A 22948-nucleotide genomic window follows, 5' to 3' on the forward strand; every position below is an offset into this window, starting at 1 on the left:
AGTTACTCGTAACTACTTACTGTTATCTATGATCCCAATATATAATGTGCTTTAGTATACCTATGCCTTTGTACTCATGTTTTTCTCTATCAAATATCCTATCTGGTCCTCGTACTTTGCCTATCATTCTACTCAAAATGAAATTCACCAAGAAGAATTAGTTACTTCTGAAATCATATGGTACTCTTTTCAAAACCTGATCATAACATTTATTGTACTGTGTAAAAAAAATGTTTACATGCTGCCACCAGTACCAACTACTGTGTAGTGATATACCTTCCTGTCTCTTGGAATTTCCCGAGGGCCAGGAGTGTCTGTTATTCATGGTGAGCCCTGATAGCTTATGGTAATGAGATGACTCACGGTGGGTCCCTAGATAGCTGAAGTTAATCAGATGATTCAGGACGGGAGGTGGCCACACCAGAAAGACCAACCATGTGATTTATGCAGTTGGGGCTTTGAGCCACAAGAAATCAATCTGACTTCCAGAGAGAGGGTGGGGGCTAGAGACTGAGTTGGGTCTTGTGGCCAATGATACAATCAATCATGTCTACATAACGAAACCCCAATAAAAACTCTGGACACCTGTAGCTGAGGTGAGCTTCCTGGATGATGAGACACACTCGTGGGCTGGGAGGGTAACACACCCGGAGGACAGGGACGTTCTGTTCATGATCCTCCCATACCTCTCCCTATGGGTCTCTCCACTTGGCTGGTTGTGATTTTCACCCTTTATAGCAAAACCATAATGAAATGTATAGTGCTTTCCTGAGTTCTGTGAGTCACTCTAGCGAACTATTGAAGCTGAGGGGGTAGTGGACAACCCTAAATTTGTAGCCAGCTGGTCAGGAGCGTGAACCTGGGAACCCCTGAGCTTGCAGCTGGTGTCTGAGCTAAGGGCAGTTCTGCAGAGGGCTGTGCACTGAACCTCTGAAGTGTGGCCAACTCCAGGGGGTGGGCATCTGAAATGCAACGGTCTATATCTGATTTCTTACTACATCCTCCAGGCTTTTTTTTTTTTTATCCTCACCCAAGGACATTTTTTGTTCAGATAGAGTAGGAGGGAGAGAGAGAGAGAGAGAAACATCGATGTGAAAGGGTCACATCGCGTGGCTGCCACCCGCACAACCAACCAGGGCCGGGGACAAACTGCAACCAAGGTACATGCCCTTAGCGGGAACCGAACCCGGGTCTCTCGGGACCGCAGGCTGATGCTCTAACCGCTGAGCCAAACCGGCCAGGGCCCTCCAGGCTTTTGATAGCCTCTGGAATTGAGTAGGTTATCCAATGTTTCTCGGATAGCAAATATTTATACAACTGGAATAATCTGGACAATTGGATTCTGAATTCTTAGCAACATACAGTTTAAGTTTTAAGTCAGTGAACTGTCAAGCCCTGATCCTGGCTCTACCATCTATTATATCTAAAACCTAATTTCTCCAAGTCTCAATTTTCTCAGCTGTAAAATGGGAATGACAATAATTCTTCCACAAGATCCTCATGAGGATTAAATAACATCTAAAATTTTTTATTGATTTGAGAGAGAGGAAGGGAAAGACAGAAACATGAATGTGAGAGAGAAACACAGACTGGTTGCTTCCCACATGCACCCAGCAGGGATCGAACCTGAAACCTGGGTATGTGCCCTGACCAAGAATAGAACTCGCCACTCTTTGATTTGCGGGACGATGCTCACCTGGCCGCGATGGATTATGTGACATTTAAACTGCCTACTGAAGTGTTTAGCATCGAGTGGATATTCATGATGTTGTCAACTCCCTCAGGACAGCTAACAGGAACACTTGCTAAAGAAAAGTCATGGACTCCATCTTCATGGTCACATACTAAATCCCATCCTGCTAAATGTCTTACAAAACTTGCCTTTAGTGTCAAGGAAGGGCAGGTAAGAGTGTTGACAGACCACTGTTAATTAATGCAAAGTCATTACAACTCTTAGAAAAACAAATGAAAAGGCACACATCTAAATGATGGTCAGTCAGTGCTGTCATACAAATAGAGTAATGATAGGAGAGTGACATCTAAATTGCTAAAAAATTAATGTATGGACTGGGATCTCATCTAATTGTCACGATGAATTATCTTACAGTGTAATTATTCATGAGACTGTACTCGATTTTCTATCTACTGTCCTTAGATGAAGGGCTATTCATGGCTACTCTTTTCAAACATTTCAAATATTAAGTTCTAAAAGTATTTTGGGCAATAGCAATAGCACAGAACAAGTGTTTAAGCTCCCAAGGAGTCATTTTGAAATTGTCATTTGGGAATACAAGTCTTTACATGTTTGTCCAAAAAAAAACAATCGTCACAGTCTTGATAAACCAAATATTTGCAACATAAATAGTAAAAAAAAAATTTTTAATTTTGACAGAAATTAACTTTTATCTATGCTTAAATTTTTAACAATGACCAAACATATGAGAGATATTACAAAAATAGGGAATAATGTAATAAGTAACTCTGGTCAACAATCACATTACTTAATTTATACACAAAATCTACACTAAATGCTCATAATTTTTCCTATGTCTAATATATTTTCTCCAATTTGTAATACATTTTATAATAGTATATATATACATAAAGATTTTTTCATTGATACTGCAAATTTTGTGATTTAAAAATTAAGTCTATCTAATAAAATATTTTTAATCAAAATTTCCAAATTTTCAGAACTGATAGACACACCTTCTTTATTAAATTATTATGTAAAGCATAACCTTTTTATAAAATTTTAAAATGTTATCATTTTGCTAAAATAAAAGGACAACTATAATATATTATATATATATACACACACACATATTTCTTCATCAACTAGAACTCATGTTAATCTACCCAAAGAGTTCTGAAAACATCATCAAATCACTTTAAAAGAATACACTATATTCAGCAAAACTAAAGGCTATTCATTAAGAAATCTATATTTCTGATAAAAGATTTATTTATATTTGCTATATCAATACTGGCATTACATATACCAAAGTTGACAGTCAATATCTCTGCAATTTATTTTGAAGTACAGATCAGTGTATGTATTTAAAATTAATAAATTATATATTTACTTTTCTAAAACTGTAAGTTCATCCATTAAACATCAGCACTCACCTGAGTACAGCTATTAAAGGTGCATATATTGAATCTCCATCATAAACATACATGTGATCCCAGCTACATTCTGTAGCAAAATGATTGAATCTTAATCTCAACACTGCATTTGGACTAAAAAAATAAAATATTTTTAAATTAATATGTGATATACAAAACACAGTCTAAAGACATTTTAGGCATAGTATTATATTAAAACCTATTTACAGATAATTTTGCTATAAATCTTTAAGTCACCAGTGTAAGAGATTGATAAGCAGTCATATCTAATTTGTAAGAAAGATGTGCAACTGCAAAATTAAAGGCCATATGTGTTCATCATTTTTAAAAAATTCAGTCCACAGGAAATGTTCTACCTCTTAATTAAGGTGGAGGTTACATAGATTATATACATTACTGAAATCTGACTGAACTGTATACTTAATATGGGTGCATTTTATTTCATGCAATTGTACCTGAATAAAGTTGAATTTTTAAAGTCAACACTCAAGAAACAACTATTCTTATTTCCACACAAACCTTAACTAGAGGCCCTAATAAAGTCTTCAAATTTTAATTAAAAGGTCTCAACAAGACACACTATTAGCAAGCAAACAAAATGAGAACATAGTGCACAGGGAATTAATACCTTTTAAGTTCTAAAAAACTTTTTTAAAAATCCCCAAAATACCAGTTTTCCAAATACACTCTTTAAAAATCATAAAATGGTTCAAACAATTCATATCAATTCATTTATGATCTATTCGCAATGTTTAAATAGACAAATTCAGTCTCAAGCCCTTATTACTGAAAAATACCTCTAAAAGGATAATTCACTCTTTTCTACAAAATGTTCTTTTTTAAACACCCTTAGAACTAAAATGCTAAATAATAGGACCCAATGGTATAATTCAGCATGAAATATTTTTACTTTCTATGAAATCTTCAAACTCCATAACAAGATGTTTAAAAGAAGACAAAAAATGCCTGCTTGATTTAATGCCACACTAATATAACTCAAAATTAAAATATATGTCAAAATTAAACTATTATCACAAGCGAATGGGTATTGTAACTTATATTAAATATCTAAAAGTCGTAAATCCCATAAAAACATTGTGAATAATGTTTTTCCAATAATAAGCAATGAAATAAGCTATATAATTAAAAATTTGTTATACTTGACTGCTTTAACATTAATATGATCATCTTCTTTACCATTTCAGAATAAAATAAGCATACCTAAATTGTATACTTACTAGCCTTCAATTAGCCATGTACATTTAGTTTTATACTTATAATTAATTGGACCATCTGTTAAATATCCAGAAGGTTCTGTTAACCTAGAAAATAAAATCATGAAAATAATTACCTTAAAGTAATTTTAAGACATATAGTAGCATAACAAAATTTTAATTAAATCAAAGGAATGGGATGTAGCAATTTACCAAAAACAGAATTACAATTTAGAAAACTTTTCAAATTGCCATGTATCTCTCTACATCTCAAAATAAATAATTTTGGATTTCTTTAAACCTTGATGTATTAGGACTGTTTCATTCTACAAAGAGGGAAAATGCACTGAAAGCCTGAATATTATACTGATGGGTTGAATGCTGACACGAAACACATGAAGTTAAATTTCCCTGGCACAAAAAGTAGGTGGAGACAAAAGAAGGAAGACCAAATACACATTGACAAGGGGAGATCTTTGGAATAGAGAAATAGTATGTGTGCATACTACTTTCAGAGTTACACTGTTAGCTGTGTTTGTTTTCCATGCACCCGGACTGCTGAGGTAGCTATCACCAGACATTGAGTTCAGCTACCTGTTTTTATTATCATTTTCTCTTGTCTATATAGTTTTCAGAATTTAAAAATATTTAAAACTGGATCCCAATTCTACTTCATTTTGTTCTCCTTAGTGCCAGCCCAATTACTTGATCAACAAAAGACCATATTTTAAATAATTAAAATAGCTTCCCATTTAGCTTTTATATATTTATATAAGCGTACAAACACAAAACACATTCATCCATCAGGGCTTATCAGTCCTTATATAATTACATGTCAAATATATATATACACAGATATCAGGGTCTTTATCTAGTTTTAGATAAAATTAAATTTTCCTTACATTAAAGAGTCTTAGAAACATCAGGGGGAAAAAATGTATCATCTACCCAAATCAGGGTTGACAGAAAGGTCAGTCAATATGAATGTTATTTGTAAATCTTTCATAATCCTTGACAATTTACTCTGGGCAAAAAGGGAGCTAATTCATGCTTAGAAAAGTTTCTGAAGAGCAACAGACACATTTCAATGTTCTCAAATTGATGTAATAATAAATTGAGCATTTTCTAAATGTCAGGTACTACTGTTAGTGCATAATGTGTTAACTCATTTAAAAAATCCCCCAAACCCTACAAGATAGTAAGTAGTTATTAATCCTATATTAAAGACAAGAAAACGAAAGCACAGTTAAATAACAGGTTAAATAACTTGTCCTGATTTTTCACTTCCAATAATACCAGATGAGGTAATTCAGACAAACGCGCCACTGAGGACAACATAAAAAGCTACGGAACAATTTTAAAATCTTAAAAGCATGCTGTAAGGAACAAAATGGTAAGATCTGCCAAGCCAAGATCAAGAAGTTGCAAATTCCAGGCATTCAGAGCTGCTTTTGCTCTGGAGAGATCTATTTAATAGACACTGCCAAAGGCTGAGAGTGCTTTTGGCAGCCTCAACGAGGGGGGAAGGGGCTGAAGTTGGAGGCAATGGCCCACATAAGGTAGGGGTTCGAATAAACAACATGGCACTTTGACTTGGGACACAATGACTTGCTATTGGGGTAACGGTGCACCAAAAGCAAGCTAGCCCTTACACGGACTGCAGCCCAGCTACGAGTCATCCAGGTGACAGAAAACCCCAAGACTTACAATTGGCTAAAGGTGCTACTAGAACTGCCAATGTGCCAAGGCTCCAAACAGGTGAGACAAAAATTCTCTAAAGAAAAATAACATTATCCTAGGCCTCAAATTATTTCTACCTATAATTTTTAAAATAAAATGTCTAGCATGAACACAACTAATTAGCCTTATGAAGATACAAGACAACAAAATAAGAACCAACAGACAACAGAAAGAGACCTGAAGATATTCTAATTGTGGATATTTGTGGAATCTAATGAACAAAATAAACTGACAAACAAAACATATCCAGAGGCGTGGAAATAGGAAACAGACTGCCAAACTTCGGAGGGAAGCGAGGCAGGAAGAGATAAACCAATGAACTTATATGCATATATGCATAACCAATGGACACAGACAATAAATTTGACATTTTAGATGAAATGCAACTTGACAAAACCAATACAAGTAAAAATAAAAATTACAAATATCCCTCATAGAAAAATCCTAAACAAAATATCAAATTTAATCTGATATATATATTTAAAATGTGTATAAAAATAACATGTAACATGTTTATGAGGTTTATGAAATAGCATGATATCTTTGGGGAACTGCAAGTGATTCAGTGGATCAAGGAGCAATGTCTAAAGAGTATACAGCACACACATGACAGTGTACGAAAATCATCCCAGGCCCGACATAAACCCCCTTCAGGGCAAAAATAACCCAGCTAGACATAGGCAGTGCACAGAAACACTGAAAGGCAAGTAGAAACAATTCCTGCTGCCTGAGTAAAAAAAAATTACAGTAAAAGCAAACAATAGATTCACCAAGATCCTGGGGAGAAAATGTGGGGAATGAGACTCTTAGAAGAATTAGGACATTAGAAAGCTATCCAGTGCTTGAGCCTAGGAATTTGGGAAGCCACATCAGGGCAGACCACGTGCTCAGAAAAGAGGTGACAAGACTCGGACACTTTTGCCTCTGGCTCATTTTCAGAACGAGAAGGAAGTGGGGCTCAGGCAGTCCTAAACAACCTGTCTAACACTGAAAGGGTGCCACGACAGTCCATCTGCAAAGGCTGGGGGAGTTCTTTCTTTGTCTTGGCTCCAGCACTGAGGGACATTTATTACAACACTACCTGACCACAAGCTAGAGGAACAGAGACTTTAGAGACCACACACAATAAAGAATACAGTCATTACAAAACTAGTTTAGAAAAGTCGCTAAGCAAGTACATAGCTATGACACACACAAGCAATAAAAATGAACCCTCAGGAGGGGGAAGAATCTAATTTCTAGAGTTATCATATTATAATCATCAAATGTCCAGTCTCCAACAACAACAACAAAATTACAAAGCATGCAAAGAAACAAGAAAGTAGGGACCATCCACAAAAGTTAACAAACTGTCCCTGCAGAAACACAAGACACTGGACTTGCTAGACAGACTAATTCAACTGCTTCAAATACGCTGACGAGCTCAAGGAAACCAGTAAAATGATTATTTCAACAAATAAAGTACATCACTAAAGATCTAGAAATTTTCTTATTACAACCTCAAAGTCCTCAGTACTTCCATTCTCCCAAAAAGCAAGGTAGCACAGGGGGAATCTTGTCTAAGTTTCCTCTGGATCCAAGCCTAGGTGCAGATCCCTCAGAAGAGTCCCACTAAGAAAAATCGTCCCTAAGTTTCTAACTTATAGTTGCAACAAACCCTTAAAATCAAAATAGTACTCATTTAAATTGTAAAAAACTCAAAATTTGGGCTGAACCTAATGATACAAATTATCAGACATAAATTAAAACTGTATAATAATAGTTCAGAGCCTCAGGGACTTAATATTTTTAAAAGTGCTAATTTGTTCCATGACCCTACACAGCTAACTTCTAGTTCAACTTCTATGATGCAAGAATATCACTTACACATATTCAAAAAGCACTTGAATACACAATTATGAAACACATCACTCTTTTTATCTGGACATTTACGATCAGGCAGCCCTGCTTTGCAAGTATCACCTACAATACAATCTATCTTCCTTGTTGGGAATACGCCCCTGAAAACGAACTTGAGGAAACCGCCTCTTCTCTGTTCTCCCCAAACCTCTTCTTTTCTGCCACCACCATTCTAGGACTGACCCACTCCTGTCTTATGCTTCTCAACTCCTAACTCTTGGTTTAAAAGTATCTTCCCTCCTTCAAAGGAACATATCCTCTAGTAGCCACCCCTATAACTTCTCTGCCCAGCCGGTGTGGCTCAGTGGCTGAGCGTCGACCTGTGCACCAAGAGGTTGCCGGTTCGACTCCTGATCGGGCCTGATCCCCAGGAGGCTACCAATCGATGTTCCCTCTCGTCGATGTTGTTTCTATCTCTCTTTCCCTCTCCCTTCCTCTCTCTCTAAAAAAAATCAAAGAAAAAAAAAAGTTTAAAGAAAATGCTACTCTCCTCAACTCCTTCTCAAACTTCATCTCCATCTCTAACTAAAGCCCCGGCCAGGTCCCCCTGCACCTCCACTTACCGCCGAGAAGGTTCCTCTTGGCCATTCCCCCTACTAGAAACACGGGGGCTGACAAAAACCAAGATGAAAAGGATGGGAAGCCCTTTCTCCCCATCCGGAGACAGGACTAGGGGGAAAGCCTCTGCCACTTCCACGATAAGAGCAATCCACCCTTCACAGCATCTGCTCCCTTCCTCAGCATCCACACCTTCAGCCCCAGGCACCTGAAACCCAGCACTCCCGTGGGCACACTGAGGACGGGCACACCGAGGATGGGCACACCGAGGACGGGCACACCGAGGACGGGCACAGTGAGGACGGGCACACCGAGGACGGGCACAGTGAGGACGGGCACACCGAGGACGGGCACACCGAGGACGGGCACACCGAGGACGGGCACAGTGAGGACGGGCACACCGAGGACGGGCACACCGAGGACGGCACAGTGAGGACGGGCACACCGAGGACGGGCACACCGAGGACGGGCACACCGAGGACGGGCACAGTGAGGACGGGCACACCGAGGACGGGCACACCGAGGACGGGCACACCGAGGACGGGCACACTGAGGACGGGCACACTGAGGACAGCCTCACAGGCAGGAGCTGTTCCTCTCCTCGGGTCCTGAAGTCTGGCACTCCAACGTCACAACACCTGGTTTTCCATCTTCTCCTACCTTCTTACTCCTAATGCCTTTACATTCCAACTGCGTAGGGGTGTCCAGAAATTAGGGAGCATCCATTTCAGCTCCCTAAAAAGTAACACAGACGTCCTACGTAACTGCCGCTTCTGACGTGGCTTCTAGGACGCTCTCTGGGTTTCGAACCACTAGCTTATTCTGTGCGGTGGCACTCATTCCTGAATGGAGAGCCGTGCTGACATGGTAACCCAGATCAGGACTGCATAACCGACTGGCCCGCTGCCTCTTTGTGCAAGTGAAGATCCACTGGAACACGGCTCCACCCACTAGTTGACATACGTCTAAGACTGCTTACGCGCTATAAGAACGGAGTTGAGTAGCAGCAACAGATACCATCTGGCCCGCAAAGCCTAAAATATCTACTATCTGGCCCTTCACAGAAAGAAGTTTGCCAGTCCCTGTCTAGATGCCTGCCACATGCCCAGATGCCTTGCAATGTCTCATCTAGCTGCAACTGCCCGATCTAGAGTCCTGATCAAATACGTACGCCGGGCTGTTTATACCAGAGGAGCGGCCGCTGCTAAATACAAGAGAACCAGCACAAACATTCAACAGAACTAAATTCAATCGATTGAAGTGCTGTTCTCTACCCTGGCTATGCATAAAAAATTTCATTAAGACATTATAAAACATGAGACAAGTCAATAGTTCAAATATCACAAAGCCTCCGAAGCAGTGAGCCCTGCTTAGCCTGACTCTGGTTTACGCGCTGGCATAGCCCCTACAGGGGTAGTCGGATCCGCTCAGGTTGCCGGTGTACACCATCCTCACATGGAAGTCTTTTTTAAAACAGTGTTCTTAATTAAAATATGATTTAATAGCTCATTGATTCCTTTGTAAACAAAGTGGACAAAGAGGACCTCCAGATTCTAGTGATTGGTTTAGCTTTTCCCTCTGTGCACACTGATACACTATTACATTACCCTGTGCTGGGCTTGCTCTGTGCCTGTTTATTCACAGTGTACTCGGCATTCCCCACACCCAGGTCTGCGTTCTCCGTCCACCTGATCATATATATAAACATATTGTTGTTGTTAATCCTCACCCAAGGACGTTTTCCCATTGATTTTTAGATAGAGTGGAAGGGAGGGAGGAGGAAAGAGAGATACATGGATTTGAGGGAGACACATTGAATGGATGTCTCCTGCACAACCCTGACTGGGGTGGAATCGACCCGGCAACCCAGATACGTGCCCGTGACTGGGAACTGAACCATCGACCTTGTGGTTCACAGGTTGATGCTCTAACCACTGAGCAACAAGCCAGGGCTGATCCCATGTTTTTTTAATTGTACATACACAGTGACCATTATTTGGGTTTTATTTCTATAATCCACTGACTCTTACCATTTTAAAATCTGAGATCACTTTTTAGAATCTTTCAAAAGCTATACCCTCCTGCCTACAAAAATTCATATAAATAATATTTCATATACAAATCTGAGGATTCACCAACCACTCACAGCCCATACAGGAAACTGACAAAAACAATCGTTAGCCCTGGCTGGTTTGGCTCAGCGGTTAGAGCGTTGGCCTGCGGTCCACAGAGACCCGGGTTCGGTTCCCTCTAAGGGCATGTACCTTGGTTGCAGTTTTCCCCGGTCCTGGTTGGGTTGTGCGGGTGGCAGCCACTCGATGTGTCCCTTTCATGTCAATGTTTCTCTCTCTCTCTCTCTCTCTCTCTCTCTCAATCCTTCCCACTCTATCTGAACAAAAAATGGAAAAATGTCCTCAGGTGAGAATTAAAAAAAAAAAAATCATTATAGTATACATTCAAATAATCAACAAGCTTGGAGAAATTTTAAATATTGCTACATCACAAAGAACTGTTTAATACGCGCAGACTTGTCTTTTGGTATCTTTGTGCACCGTAAAATGCACCCATTCAGATGAATGTTGTACAGGACAAGTATGAGCTCTGCAGAATGTTTTTTTTTCACTGAAGAATGCAGAAGACACGACTGAGAAACTGAAAGGACAGGCCAAGCTTTAGAAGAGCTGCAAGGATCTCAGCTGACCCTGGTCACTTAATGAGTGTGTTGCTCAACCTCCCTAAGCCTCCGTCTCCTTGCGTGTGAAATACGTGTAACAGCAGTACTTGTTCCACAACACTGTTTTAAAAATGCAATGAGATAAAATGTATCCAGTGGTCAGTAATGCAGCAAAGAAGAGGCACCTAGAGTTCATGGCACACTGGCAGAAACAGATCTCAAAACTCTATCAGTTTGGTGCCAAAACTCATTCTCTTCAGTAACCCCTACACTATCTGGACGCCCAGAAGATGATGAGTGTGTAACTAAGAAGAAACCTCTCACTGAAGAGTAAAAGATGGAGTCACATGGAAACGGGCCAGGCAGACATGATTTGCCAGCTCGCTGTCATTAGCTGCATCAGACTGCATAAATAATTGCTTCAGGTCTGTCTCCTCTCTCCCCACTATTAAATGAAAATAACAGTTATCTACCTCTCAAGATTTTCACCAGTAATAAAAGAAGGCAATTTATGTAAAAGCTTTTTTGTCTATCACCTTATACTACTTCTCTCAATTGAAAATTTAAGTTTTTAAGTACTAGTTTTAATGCCATTAATACTGTTCTTATATGACATAGAAAAATAAATTCCAATTTCTAGATAAAAATTCGTTATCAGCAGAATTATATTGTCAAAAAAGTACAAATGACCATGGCCGGTGTGGCTCAGCTGGTAGGGCATCGTCCTGTGCTCTGAACGGTTGTTGGTTGGAACCCTGGGCAGGGCACATGCCCAGGTCGTGGCTCAATCCCCAGTAAGGGGTCACGCAGGAGGCAGCTGATCAATGTTACATTCTAATATCCATGTTTCTTTCTCTCTCCCTCTCCTCTCCTCTCTCTCTGTCTAAATGAAAAAGTACAGTGAACCCTGGAATTAAACTTAATACACCAAAATATGGACAATGCTCTGAAATTATCTATTTTTATGAGACATAGGGAATCTGTTTCTAATTTATACAGTGCTTTTATTTTCTAAATGCTTATATTTTACCTCTTAAAATAATAAACATCTCGCCCTCCCCACTGGGGAAGAAGGTGGAGATGGGGTCCCTTCAACCATTTCTGACTGCATTAAGCAAGTATCAGCAACGAGGAAGCACCGCTGCCCCTCGTCAACAGACTCAGTTCCCTTTATCCTCCTAACTAAAGAATGGAGGAAACATCTCAAATTAATTATCTAAGCTTTACATCTTAAGACACCAGATTAAGAAAAAAGCACATTAAAACCAAAGGAAGCAGCAATCAATGAAACTGAAAACATCAACTACAAAAAATAGCAGGAATCAATGAAACCAAACACATATTCTTTGAAAAGATCAATAACATTAATAAATGTCTAGCCAGACTAAGCAAGAAAAAATAAAGAAAACGTAAACTATCAATATCAGAAATGGAAGAAGAAATATCACTAGAGACCTCGCAGACTTTATAAGGATAATAAGGATATACTGCGGCAATTCTATACCCATAAGTTTGAAAACTTAGATGAATGGACAAATTCTCTGTAAGATACAATCTATCAAAACTCACTCAAAAAGAAATAGATAAAATGAATACCCATACATCTATTAAAGAAGTTGAATTCATAGTTGGAAGCTTCCCCACAAAGAAGGCCCATATGGCATTATCGATAGATTTTACCAAACATTTAAGAAATTAAAGATAATAGCGATTCTACAGAAATTCTTACAAAAAAAAAAAAAAGTGAGCATTTCCTAATTCATTTAATGACTTAACCAAAGATACTGCAAGAACAGAAAATTACAGAACACTATCTCTCATGAACATAGAAGCAAAAACCTCAACAAAATAGTAGCCAATCAAATCCAGCAATATATAAGAAGTATAATATATTGTGATCAAGTGCGGTTTATCCCAGAAGTATAAGGCTGATTAAACATTTGAAAATCAACCAATCTAATTCACCAATATCCAAAAACTAAAGAAAAACCAAATGCCCATCTCAAGAGTCCCCCCCCCCGCAAAAAAAAGTGATGAAATTCAACATCCATACTTAATGAACACTCAAAATTAGAAATAGTAGAGAAATTCCTTAACCCAATAAAGGCCTTTTACAACCCAGCCGGTGTGACTCAGTAGAATGAGAGTTGGCCCATGGACTGGGAGGTCCAGGTTCGATTCCTGATCAGGGTACATGCCCAGGTTGCATCTCTGATCCCCAGTAGGGGGATACAGGAGGCAGCTGACTGATGTTTCTCTCTCATATGGATGTTTCTGTCTTTCCCTTCCTCTCTCTCTAAAAAATTCAATAAAAATATATTCAAAAAATAAGAATAAAGGGAATTTACAAAAAAGCCTGCAACTAGTGTGACAATGTTTAAAGATGGAATGTTTTCCAACTATAATATTGGGAACAGGCAAGGACATCCTCTCTTATTCTCTTATTCAACATCAGGCTGAAAGTACGACAGAGCAAGAAGAAAAATGAAGGGCATAAAATTGCAAAGGAAGAAGTAAAACTGTACTCACAGAAAACATAATTATCTATGAAGAAAATCCAAGAAATCTACAAAAAAGCTACTGAAACTAAGAGGGTTTAGCAACACTACAGGATACAAGGTCAATATCCAAAAATCAATTTTATTTCCACATAACTAAAATGAACAACTGGAAACTGAAGTCCAAAGAAATACTATCAATTATAGTACCATCAAAGGACAAAAACTCTTTACGTATAAATCTAACAAAATATATGTGGGATCCGTATCTGATAATTACAAAATACTAATGCAAGAAATTAATGAAAACCTAAATATAGAAAGAAATACATGATGATGGGCTGACAAAAAAAATTTTTAATCCTCACCCAAGGATATGTTTTTATTGATTTTTAGAGAGAGAAGGGAAAGAGAGAGAAAAATGTATCAATCGGTTGCCTCCTCTACACACCCCAACCAGGGATCAAACTCGCAACCTTTTGGTATACAGGGTGACATTCCAACCAAATGAGTCACCTGGACAGGGCAGGACTGGAAAATTCTTGAATCAATACATCCTCAATCAAAATCCCAAAATAATTATTGTTTTTTTAAATTAATAAACTGAATCTAAATTTTATGTGAAAAAGTGTGTGAACTAGAATAACCAAGTGAATTTTCAAAAACAAAATAGAGTTGAAAGGATCTCACTATGAATTTCAAGATTTATTATAAAAATACAGTAGTCTAAAAAAAGAGGGCTCTCCCAAAGGATAGACATACTGATGGATCAATGGAACAGAAGCATACATACAGATAGAGATATCCAATTAATTTTCAACAAAGGTGCAAAGATGTCAATAAAAAAAAAGTATAGCCTTTTCAACAAATGGTCATTTCATATTGAAAAAGGAGTCAGTTCTCAAGAGGATATAATATAATATGTTATGCATCTAACAACAGAGTTTAAAAATACATGAAGCAAAAACAGGTAAGACTACAGAGAGAAGTAGATAAATACGAAATTATAATTGTAGAATTCAATATACCTCTCTCAATAACTGATAGAAGTAGATAGAAAATCAGAAAAGCGTTAAAAAAATTGCACAACCAATTTGACCTAATTGAAATTTATAGAACATTCTAACCACCAATAGTACAACACACCTACTTTGCATGTGCACAGAATATTTACCAAAATGTACAATATTCTGACCAATAAATTTTAACAAAGTCTAGTCATACAGCCCTATACATAGTAAGTAAATTGAACTTGTAGTTATATGTATTAAATAAATTGAATTTATATTAAATAAATTGGATTTGAAGTTAAAGAAATCCAAGCCTCAAGGGCTTCACTGATAAATTCTACCAAACACATAATGAAGAAATAATGTTAATTCTACATAAACTCTTCCAGCAAACTGAACAGGATGGAACCAGATCATTCTATGGGGCCAGAATTACACTGACGCTAAAACTAGACAAACGTATTATAAGAAAAGTGCATATCAATATCCTTCATGAATATATACTGTATTTCTAAATAGCTGGGGTTCATCTCAGGAATGTAGGGTTGGTATAACATTCAAAAATTAAGTAATGTAATACATCATATCAACACACTTAAAGAAAAATGATATAATCTTAACAGATGCAAAAAAAAAAAAAAGTGTTTAACAAATGCAATATCCATCTCTAAAAAAACTCCCAGCAATTTAGGAAGAGAAGGAAACTTCTTCAATGTGATCAAAGGGATTTACAAAACATTTACAGATAACTTACTTTATGGTTAGAAATTAAATATTTTCCCCTAAAATCAGGAATGAGACACAGTTGACCATTCACACCAGCTGTATAGATCACTGTAATAGCGTTTCTAGTCAGTGAAATAAGGCAAGAAAAAGAAATGAAAGGCATCCAGATTGCAAAGAAAGGATTAAGGGTCTCTTAATTTGCAGACAACATAATCATCCATATCAAAATCATAAGGTCTCTACAAAAATCTACTACAACTAGTAAATGAGCTTAACAAGATTGAAGGATACAATATTAATATATAAAAATCAGTTCTATTTCTATATAACAGCAACAAATAGACATTGAAACTAAAAAAAAAAAAAAAAAATAGATATCATTTGCAACAGCATCAAAAAAAATATGAAATACTTAGGGAAAGATCTAGCAAAAAAAGTTGTAAGACCTGTTCACTGAACATTTTAAAATATTGCTGAGATTAAAGACCTTTAGAAACCAAAAAAAGAAGAGATATATATCATGTTCATGAGTCAGAAAAGTCAATATTGATTAGGTGTCAACTGTCCCCCAAATTGATCTATGGATTCAACACAATTCCAAATAAAATCTCAGTAACATTTTTCTAGAAATTTAACAAGCTGATTCTGAAATTCATATGAGAATGCAAAAGAATTTAGTAGCCAAAATAACTGAAAAAGAACAAATTTGAAAGACTTACACTTTCTGAATTCAAGACTTAGAAAGAGCTACAATAATCAAGCTACTGTGGTCTTAGGAGACAAATAGACAAAGAGATCAATGGAACAGAGGAGTCCAGAAATAGACACCCGAATATATGAAGAACTGGTTTCAACAAAGGTACAGATACTTTAGCAGAGAAAGAATAGTTTTTTTCAAAAAACAGTCCTGAAATACTTTAGAATCTATATGCAGAAACAATGACATGAGACCCATACCGCTCACCCTATGCAGAAATTAACTCAAAATGGACTATCAGCCTAACTATAAAATCTAAAACTACAAAACTTCTAGAAAAAGAAATCAAAGAAAATATTTGGTTTAGGCAAGATTTTCTTAGCTATAACACCAAAAGCTCAATCCAGAAAAGAAAAAATTATAAACTGGAATTTGTCCAATTTAAAACTTCCATTCTTTGAAAACACTGTTAAGAGAATAAAAAGACAAGCCCCAAACTGGGAGAAAATATTTCCAAAAGACATATCTGATAAGGAAATGGTATTCAGAATAGATTTTAAAAACTCATAAAAATAAGAAATGTAAAAAATGTGCAAAAGACTTAAACAGACACCTCACCAAAGAGGATCTACAGATGGCAGGTAAGCGCATGACAAGATGCTCAACAACATTAGTCATTAGCGACGTGCAAATGAAATCCACAATGAGATACCACTACATACTTATTAGAACCACAGAAATTTAAAAGACTGACTGACTACACCTCGTGCTGGTGAGGATATGAATTAACTAGAACACTCATATACTGCTGGTAGAAGTGTAAAGGATACAATTACCTTTGAAAATAGTTTGTCAGTTTGTTAAAAAGTTAAACATGTATCCACCATATGATCCAGCCATCCCCTCAGGTATTTACCCAAGAGAAATGAAAGCATATGTCCATACAAAGACTTCTACCAAGAGTAGCTTTCTACAGAATAGCCAAAAATTGGCAACAGCCCAAATATCCATCACCTGGTGAATAATAAACAAATTGTAGTGTAACCATACATTGGAATACTACTCAAGAATTTAAAGGAATAAACTTCTAATACACTATTAATGAATTCAAAATAAATATGGTGTATGAAAGAAGCCAGACAAAAAGGAATACATAATGCACGATTCCACTTATATAAAATTCTAGAAAATGCCAACAAACCTATTGTGACAGAAAGCAGCTCAGTAGTTGTCAGGACAGGGAGAAGCAGCAGGAAAGAGAAGGTTCGGATATAACGGACATTTTTATAATCTTGATTGTTGTAAGTTTCAGAGGTACACGTCAAAACTTTTAAAATTATATGTTTATTGCATGTAAATTATACCTCAAAAAGCTCTTAAAAATAATTTAAAGGATAAAATTACAATTGCAATTAAATATTCATTTGAACGTACTAAAAAGAAAAAATAGTATTATAAGAGTACATAATAAGTGGTAACATAGCCTGAAGAGTCAGAAAAGCCTCCTATGGATACTAGTATAAGCTAATATTTGAAGGATGTTTAGTAACAGCCACACTAAACCTCAGATAGAAAAAAAGGGTTCCGAGAGAAATATCAGCACGTGTAGAAATGCTGAGGTCAAAAGGAATGTGATACTGTAAAGAAACTTTAAAAGACCACTGCAGAAAAAGAGGGGCTGAGTCTTACCTGCTAAAGGAGCCAAATTATGCAGACAAGTGGCCTTGAAAACCATGCTACAAGTAACTTACTTTAACAATTTAGAATCTTAGAAACACTCACTTTAAATTATTTTAAAATTTCTACAATGTGGCCTGGACTGGCTTGGCTCAGTTGGTTGGGCATCAGACCATGCACCGAAAGGTTGCTGGTGTGATTCCAGGTCAGGGCACCTGCCCGGGGTTTTGGCCTTGATCCCTGATAGGGGGTGTGCAGGAGGCAGGCAGTCGATGTTGTACTCTCACATCAATGTTTCTCTCTCTCTCCCTTCCTCTCACTCAATAACAAATAAATTTTCTACTATGTCATTTTTAACAATCTTTAAAAATGGATATAAATTACATATTACAATTTAGTTTAAAATAAAGAAGACCTGGGGACAGGCAACATTCAATTTAACTTTACAGTTACTGAAAGTTTCCCTACTACTAAGAAAAAAAGATTCCAAGTATATGTGTGTGTATATGTACATCTACTAGTAGCTTAAGAAAAACGTTTACACATTTAACCCTGCCCCTTTGTTTACAACAACCTTATCCCTAATATTATATCTTCATTTCACTGTCTCTAGAAATAAATACTTTCATTACAAATGAAAGTATCCATATTTGACTAACCTATGAGATTAAAAGAATATCTATATGCACTGAACAAGTAATAAGATTTAATAGATGATTTTAGGAAAATGTTCTCTAGATATTTTAATAATAAATTTAAATTTGCAAATTATCACAATATGAGATGTTTTCCCATCTCAGAGCATTAATTTAGGTTATTTTGTTTACTTAAGAGAAATTAGAAGTCATGGGTTCCTAAGTCACATCAGCAAGAAAATGTGCAAGTTTGAACACAGAATATAAATGTATATAAATATAAACCTCAACTACCCTACAAAAATAATTCTAAACAATGAGCTTCTAAAAGACTATGCCATTTATTCTAATTAATTTTATAGCAAAATGTTTTCTAGCCTAATGTTATACTAAGCTTCTCAAGTAAATACTATTTGAATTAACATATGTCACATCCTTGATTATTGTATTTCAAATTGGCATTGTCCTTTCTGTTTTCAGTCCTAAATCTTTCAGTCTTGCTGAAGCTAAAGATCAGTTTTCATTTTGTTTTACCTATGTGAGGAATGGCTTATAATTCTGAGAGTTTCATTCTTTTTAAGTGGAAACAGAAAGACTAGAATGATGCTAAGAGAACTGAAGTACCACTTTTGATACCACATTTGCTCCTGCATTTCTCCCCCAACCATCAATCTTCCATTCTAAAGTAGCATTTGAAGAACACTCTTACTCCCTAGCGAAATCCCTATAGTAGAAAAAAAAGCTAAGTTACCATGGAACCAGCCAATTAATTTTGACACCTGCTTACCAAGATTGATCATTTTTTGATGTCTGTTTGTTTGGGTTGCTATCCTCCAGTCTAGTGAAAGATTTTCAAGATAATTAATGGAGTGAGAATTTCCAGTTTAAAATCTTTCCCACTGTGTTAATACTTCAAGCCACCATCCTCAAATAAACCTTTCTTAGCTTAGCATGTAATTTATCAGAAAGAATTCTTTTCTTCTAACTTGATTCCTCCCTTTAACATTAAATACCATGTTTTCTTTACCCCTAAGAGTATACATAACACAGAGCCATACCAGTTATATTTACTCTAATTAATTGCTTCTTTCCACAGAGAAATTAAATGAATTCTACTTATCAATAGAATACAATGAGTCATATGAAATAACAGTTTCCAAGCAAATAATGAACATTCAACGATTAGTTCAGGGTTTGTTGTTATTTAACTGTATCTATATTTAAAAAGCTATTCCTCTTTTACTCACGAATGTATTGTGCTTATGAACACTGTCTCTCTGTTATTTAAGCTACTTTTAACTTGATCTGTGATCTTTCCTACTAACTGTGACAACATCTGCTGGTGGGATAACATCTGCTGGTGAGGCTACAGGCTGCTGATCTAGCAGATTCATGAGTCCACTACTATCAAATGCAGATAGGAGCTTCGAAGGACAGTAGCAATTTTATCCTTAGACAGATGGAGCTAATTCACCCACACAAAGGCCAATATCCCTGAATTACATAGGAATCAAGCAATCTTCCTATTTGTGTACAGAAAGATGTACAAAATGGATATGGCTTTTTTTATTGTTGGCATTCAGTTTATAGGTTCAAAATCTCTCCTGCTAGGTAAAGATGCTGGCTGCTATAGTCATAGCAAAAGTTTGAGAAGACTTAAATGAAAAAGGCTAACTAACAAGCACAATTCAATACGGTATCTTTCCTTATCTTGAAAACCTTTTCTAAACTTCTCATTATCATGTCTCCCAAAATTTTTTTTAAAGCTTATTTTTTTAAAAAGTATCGTGACTGGCAGGTGTGGCTCAGTGGTTGAGTGTCAATCCATGCACCAAGAGGTTGCGGTTTGATTTTGTCAGGGCACACGCCCAGGTGGTGGGCCCAATCCTCAGTGGGGGGCATTGGGAAGCCGCTAATTGATGTTCTCTCTCATAGATGTTTCTATCTCTCTCCCTCTCCCTTCCTCTCTCTCTAAAAAGAATCAATAAAGAAAAAATATTTTTTAAATAAAAGGGAAAAAAATAAAAATAAATTTTTAAAATATATACTATCCTAACTTGTGAAAGTGTGAAGCTAGGAAGCATTTCAACCTATTGCTACAAATTAATTTCATGAAATTTCATTTTGAGATTTCACTGCCAAAAACCTGCTGTTTATGAATTTAAATAGTAGGATCTACTTAAAATTAAAAAGTGCCATTAAAAAAAATACATTTTTACAAGGAGTTTTGAGGTCCATTGTTTTCATCAGCAACAGTGCAAAAATATAAATAAATAAATAAATAAAGCATGCTGTGTTTACAACTCCCAGGAATTTTTCCTATAATACATTATTAAGGTGAACCGCATTCCTACCTTTGTCTTAGAGCCTAGGAGACATTTCATTTAGATTTTGCTATCATCCTAACAATAAATATTAGTAATCTACATACTGTAATTTCAGAGCCACAAACCCGCCAGAAAACTTCATGTTAAGTATCTAGTAGTCTAAGAAGCTGACTTATTCAGACTTAACTGCAAGTTGTCAGATAGCTAGCTACCCTAACGACCTCAAGGATCTTATTTTCTGCTCCCTCACATCTACCCATTTCTTTTCACAGTAGGCAGCAAGGCAATCAACATCACCCAATAGGGAGACAGTATCTTTACTGTTGTAAAGCAAACTCCTTGCAGTGATTCTCAACCTTACTAACGCGGGGACCCTTTAGCACAGTTCCTCACGTTGTGGTGACCCCTCAACCATAAAATTATTTTTGTTGCTACTTCATAACTAATTTTGCTACTGTTATGTCTTAGGCGACCCCTGTGAAAAAGTCGTTGGACCCCCAAAGGGGTCACGACCCACAGGTTGAGAACCACTGCTTAGGGCCTTGAACTTCAGAAAAACCAAAGTGATGCTCCCATACAACAGCTGATAGTGAAATAACCAGTTAGGAAACTGCATTATCTCCACCACATTAAAAAGTCCGGGTATTTCATTCTTTTCTCTAACTCAAAGTCACTCTCGTATTTCTCAATTCAAGACTGTCCTAGCAAATCCAACATAGTATATGGGCTAAAAGTAAACATTCTAGAGTTAAGCTGACTGGTTTGGAATCACCAATCGGCCCTTCTCCTGTGTAATCTTGGGCAAATTACTTACACTGGTTGCCCTGATTTCTCTCTAAATCCGTTACAATGTTTCTAGTAACTCGATGAGTTGTTCTGAGTAACAAACGAGATAATGCACGCTAGGCGCTTAGAATAGTGTTTGACATATAACAAACCCATCATAAACTCTACTTATGATCATTATTATTACTAAATAAACTGTTAGCAGTGGTTACCGCTAGAGAGAGAAACAGGATGAGCAGAGGGGGAATACTGAGAGACCATAACTTTTAACCTTTACACTTCTGTATTGTTTGAATGTTTCACAATGCTCAAGTACTTCATGAGATACTTGCCTAATTTTTTTATTAAAAAATAGCGTCCTAACAAAATGGTGTTGGGCACCGTAACTGAGTGTAGAAATCTTGATAAGCAGGGGACCAGAAGTCGCTGCGGACATCTGGACCATCGGGAAAGGCTTAGTGTCCAGAGAGGTCAGTGCTCCGCGCCGGGCAAGAGGTCCCCGAGGCGCCTAGGCTGGAGGGGGCGGCGGGTCCGCTCCTGGCCGGGGGACCCGAGGCCGAGGGGAAGGGGGAGGGGGGCCACGACGGGTGCGGGCAGGGCTGAGGTTCGGAGTCCGGCAAGGCACTTACTTGAACCTGCCCTGGCAGTGCTGGCACTGGTCCCCCACCCAGCCTGGGTCGCAGAGGCAGGTGGAGTTGACACAGCGGCCGGAGAAGCAGGAGCCGGTCCTCTCGCACGGCTTGGACTGGGACACCTGCGCGTACAGCGCCAGGTAGAGGAAGCCATAGCACAGCAGCCAGTTGTTCCCGTCCAGCAGCCAGGAGGAGGCGCCCCCGCCGCCGGCGCCCGCCGGCCGAGCCCTCCAGAGCCCCCGGGCCGCTGGCTGCAGGGGGCCAGCGCGGGCCGGGGGTCCCGGCTCCATGTTCCCTGCGCCCCTGCCCGGCGGGGCTGCGCTCGCGGGCGCGGACAGGGATGCTCCAGAGGGGAATCCGGCTGGAGAAAACCGTGCCCCCGCCGCCGCCGCTTCTGCTGCTCTTCACCGGCGCCTGCCCCAGTCCCGCTCCCCGGTCAGGAGGGACAGATCCCCACCGCGGTGGCCTCCGCTTGGCTCCCTCCAGTCGTATTCGGGCATCGCCTCTCCGTCTCCTGACCTTGTCCTCAGCGGGCCGAGCCCACCGCCACGGCGCCCCGGGCCGGGCCGGAGGCGGGGAGCGCGTGGCACAGGCTGCACCGGGAGCTTCGGAGGGGACCTGCGGGAGAGGACCGGCGGGAGGGGGAGGGGACCTGCGCGCAGACCCGCCTCACCCACGGCTCGCGCCAACTGCCTGGGCTCCCAGCCCCGCGCAACAGGGAGGGCGGGGGCCAGCTGGAGCGTCGA

The 22948-nt window shown here is 38.3% G+C and overlaps 1 protein-coding gene across 1 annotated transcript in view; it reads right to left on the bottom strand.

The window, feature by feature from the left end:
- The window catches only part of ATRNL1 (attractin like 1), a 545834-nt gene extending 523342 nt beyond the window's left edge, over positions 1-22492 (bottom strand). The window contains exons 1-3 of the mRNA XM_036265661.1: positions 22200-22492; positions 4368-4451; positions 3130-3243 (exon numbers count right to left, since the gene is read on the bottom strand). Coding sequence (XP_036121554.1) covers positions 3130-3243; positions 4368-4451; positions 22200-22492 — 491 coding nt within the window. The remainder of the gene's footprint in view (positions 1-3129; positions 3244-4367; positions 4452-22199) is intronic.
- Between the last annotated feature and the right edge of the window lie 456 nt (positions 22493-22948).

The sequence above is a fragment of the Molossus molossus genome, unplaced genomic scaffold (assembly GCF_014108415.1).
Source record: "Molossus molossus isolate mMolMol1 unplaced genomic scaffold, mMolMol1.p scaffold_m16_p_17, whole genome shotgun sequence".
Classification (NCBI taxonomy): Eukaryota; Metazoa; Chordata; class Mammalia; order Chiroptera; family Molossidae; genus Molossus; species Molossus molossus.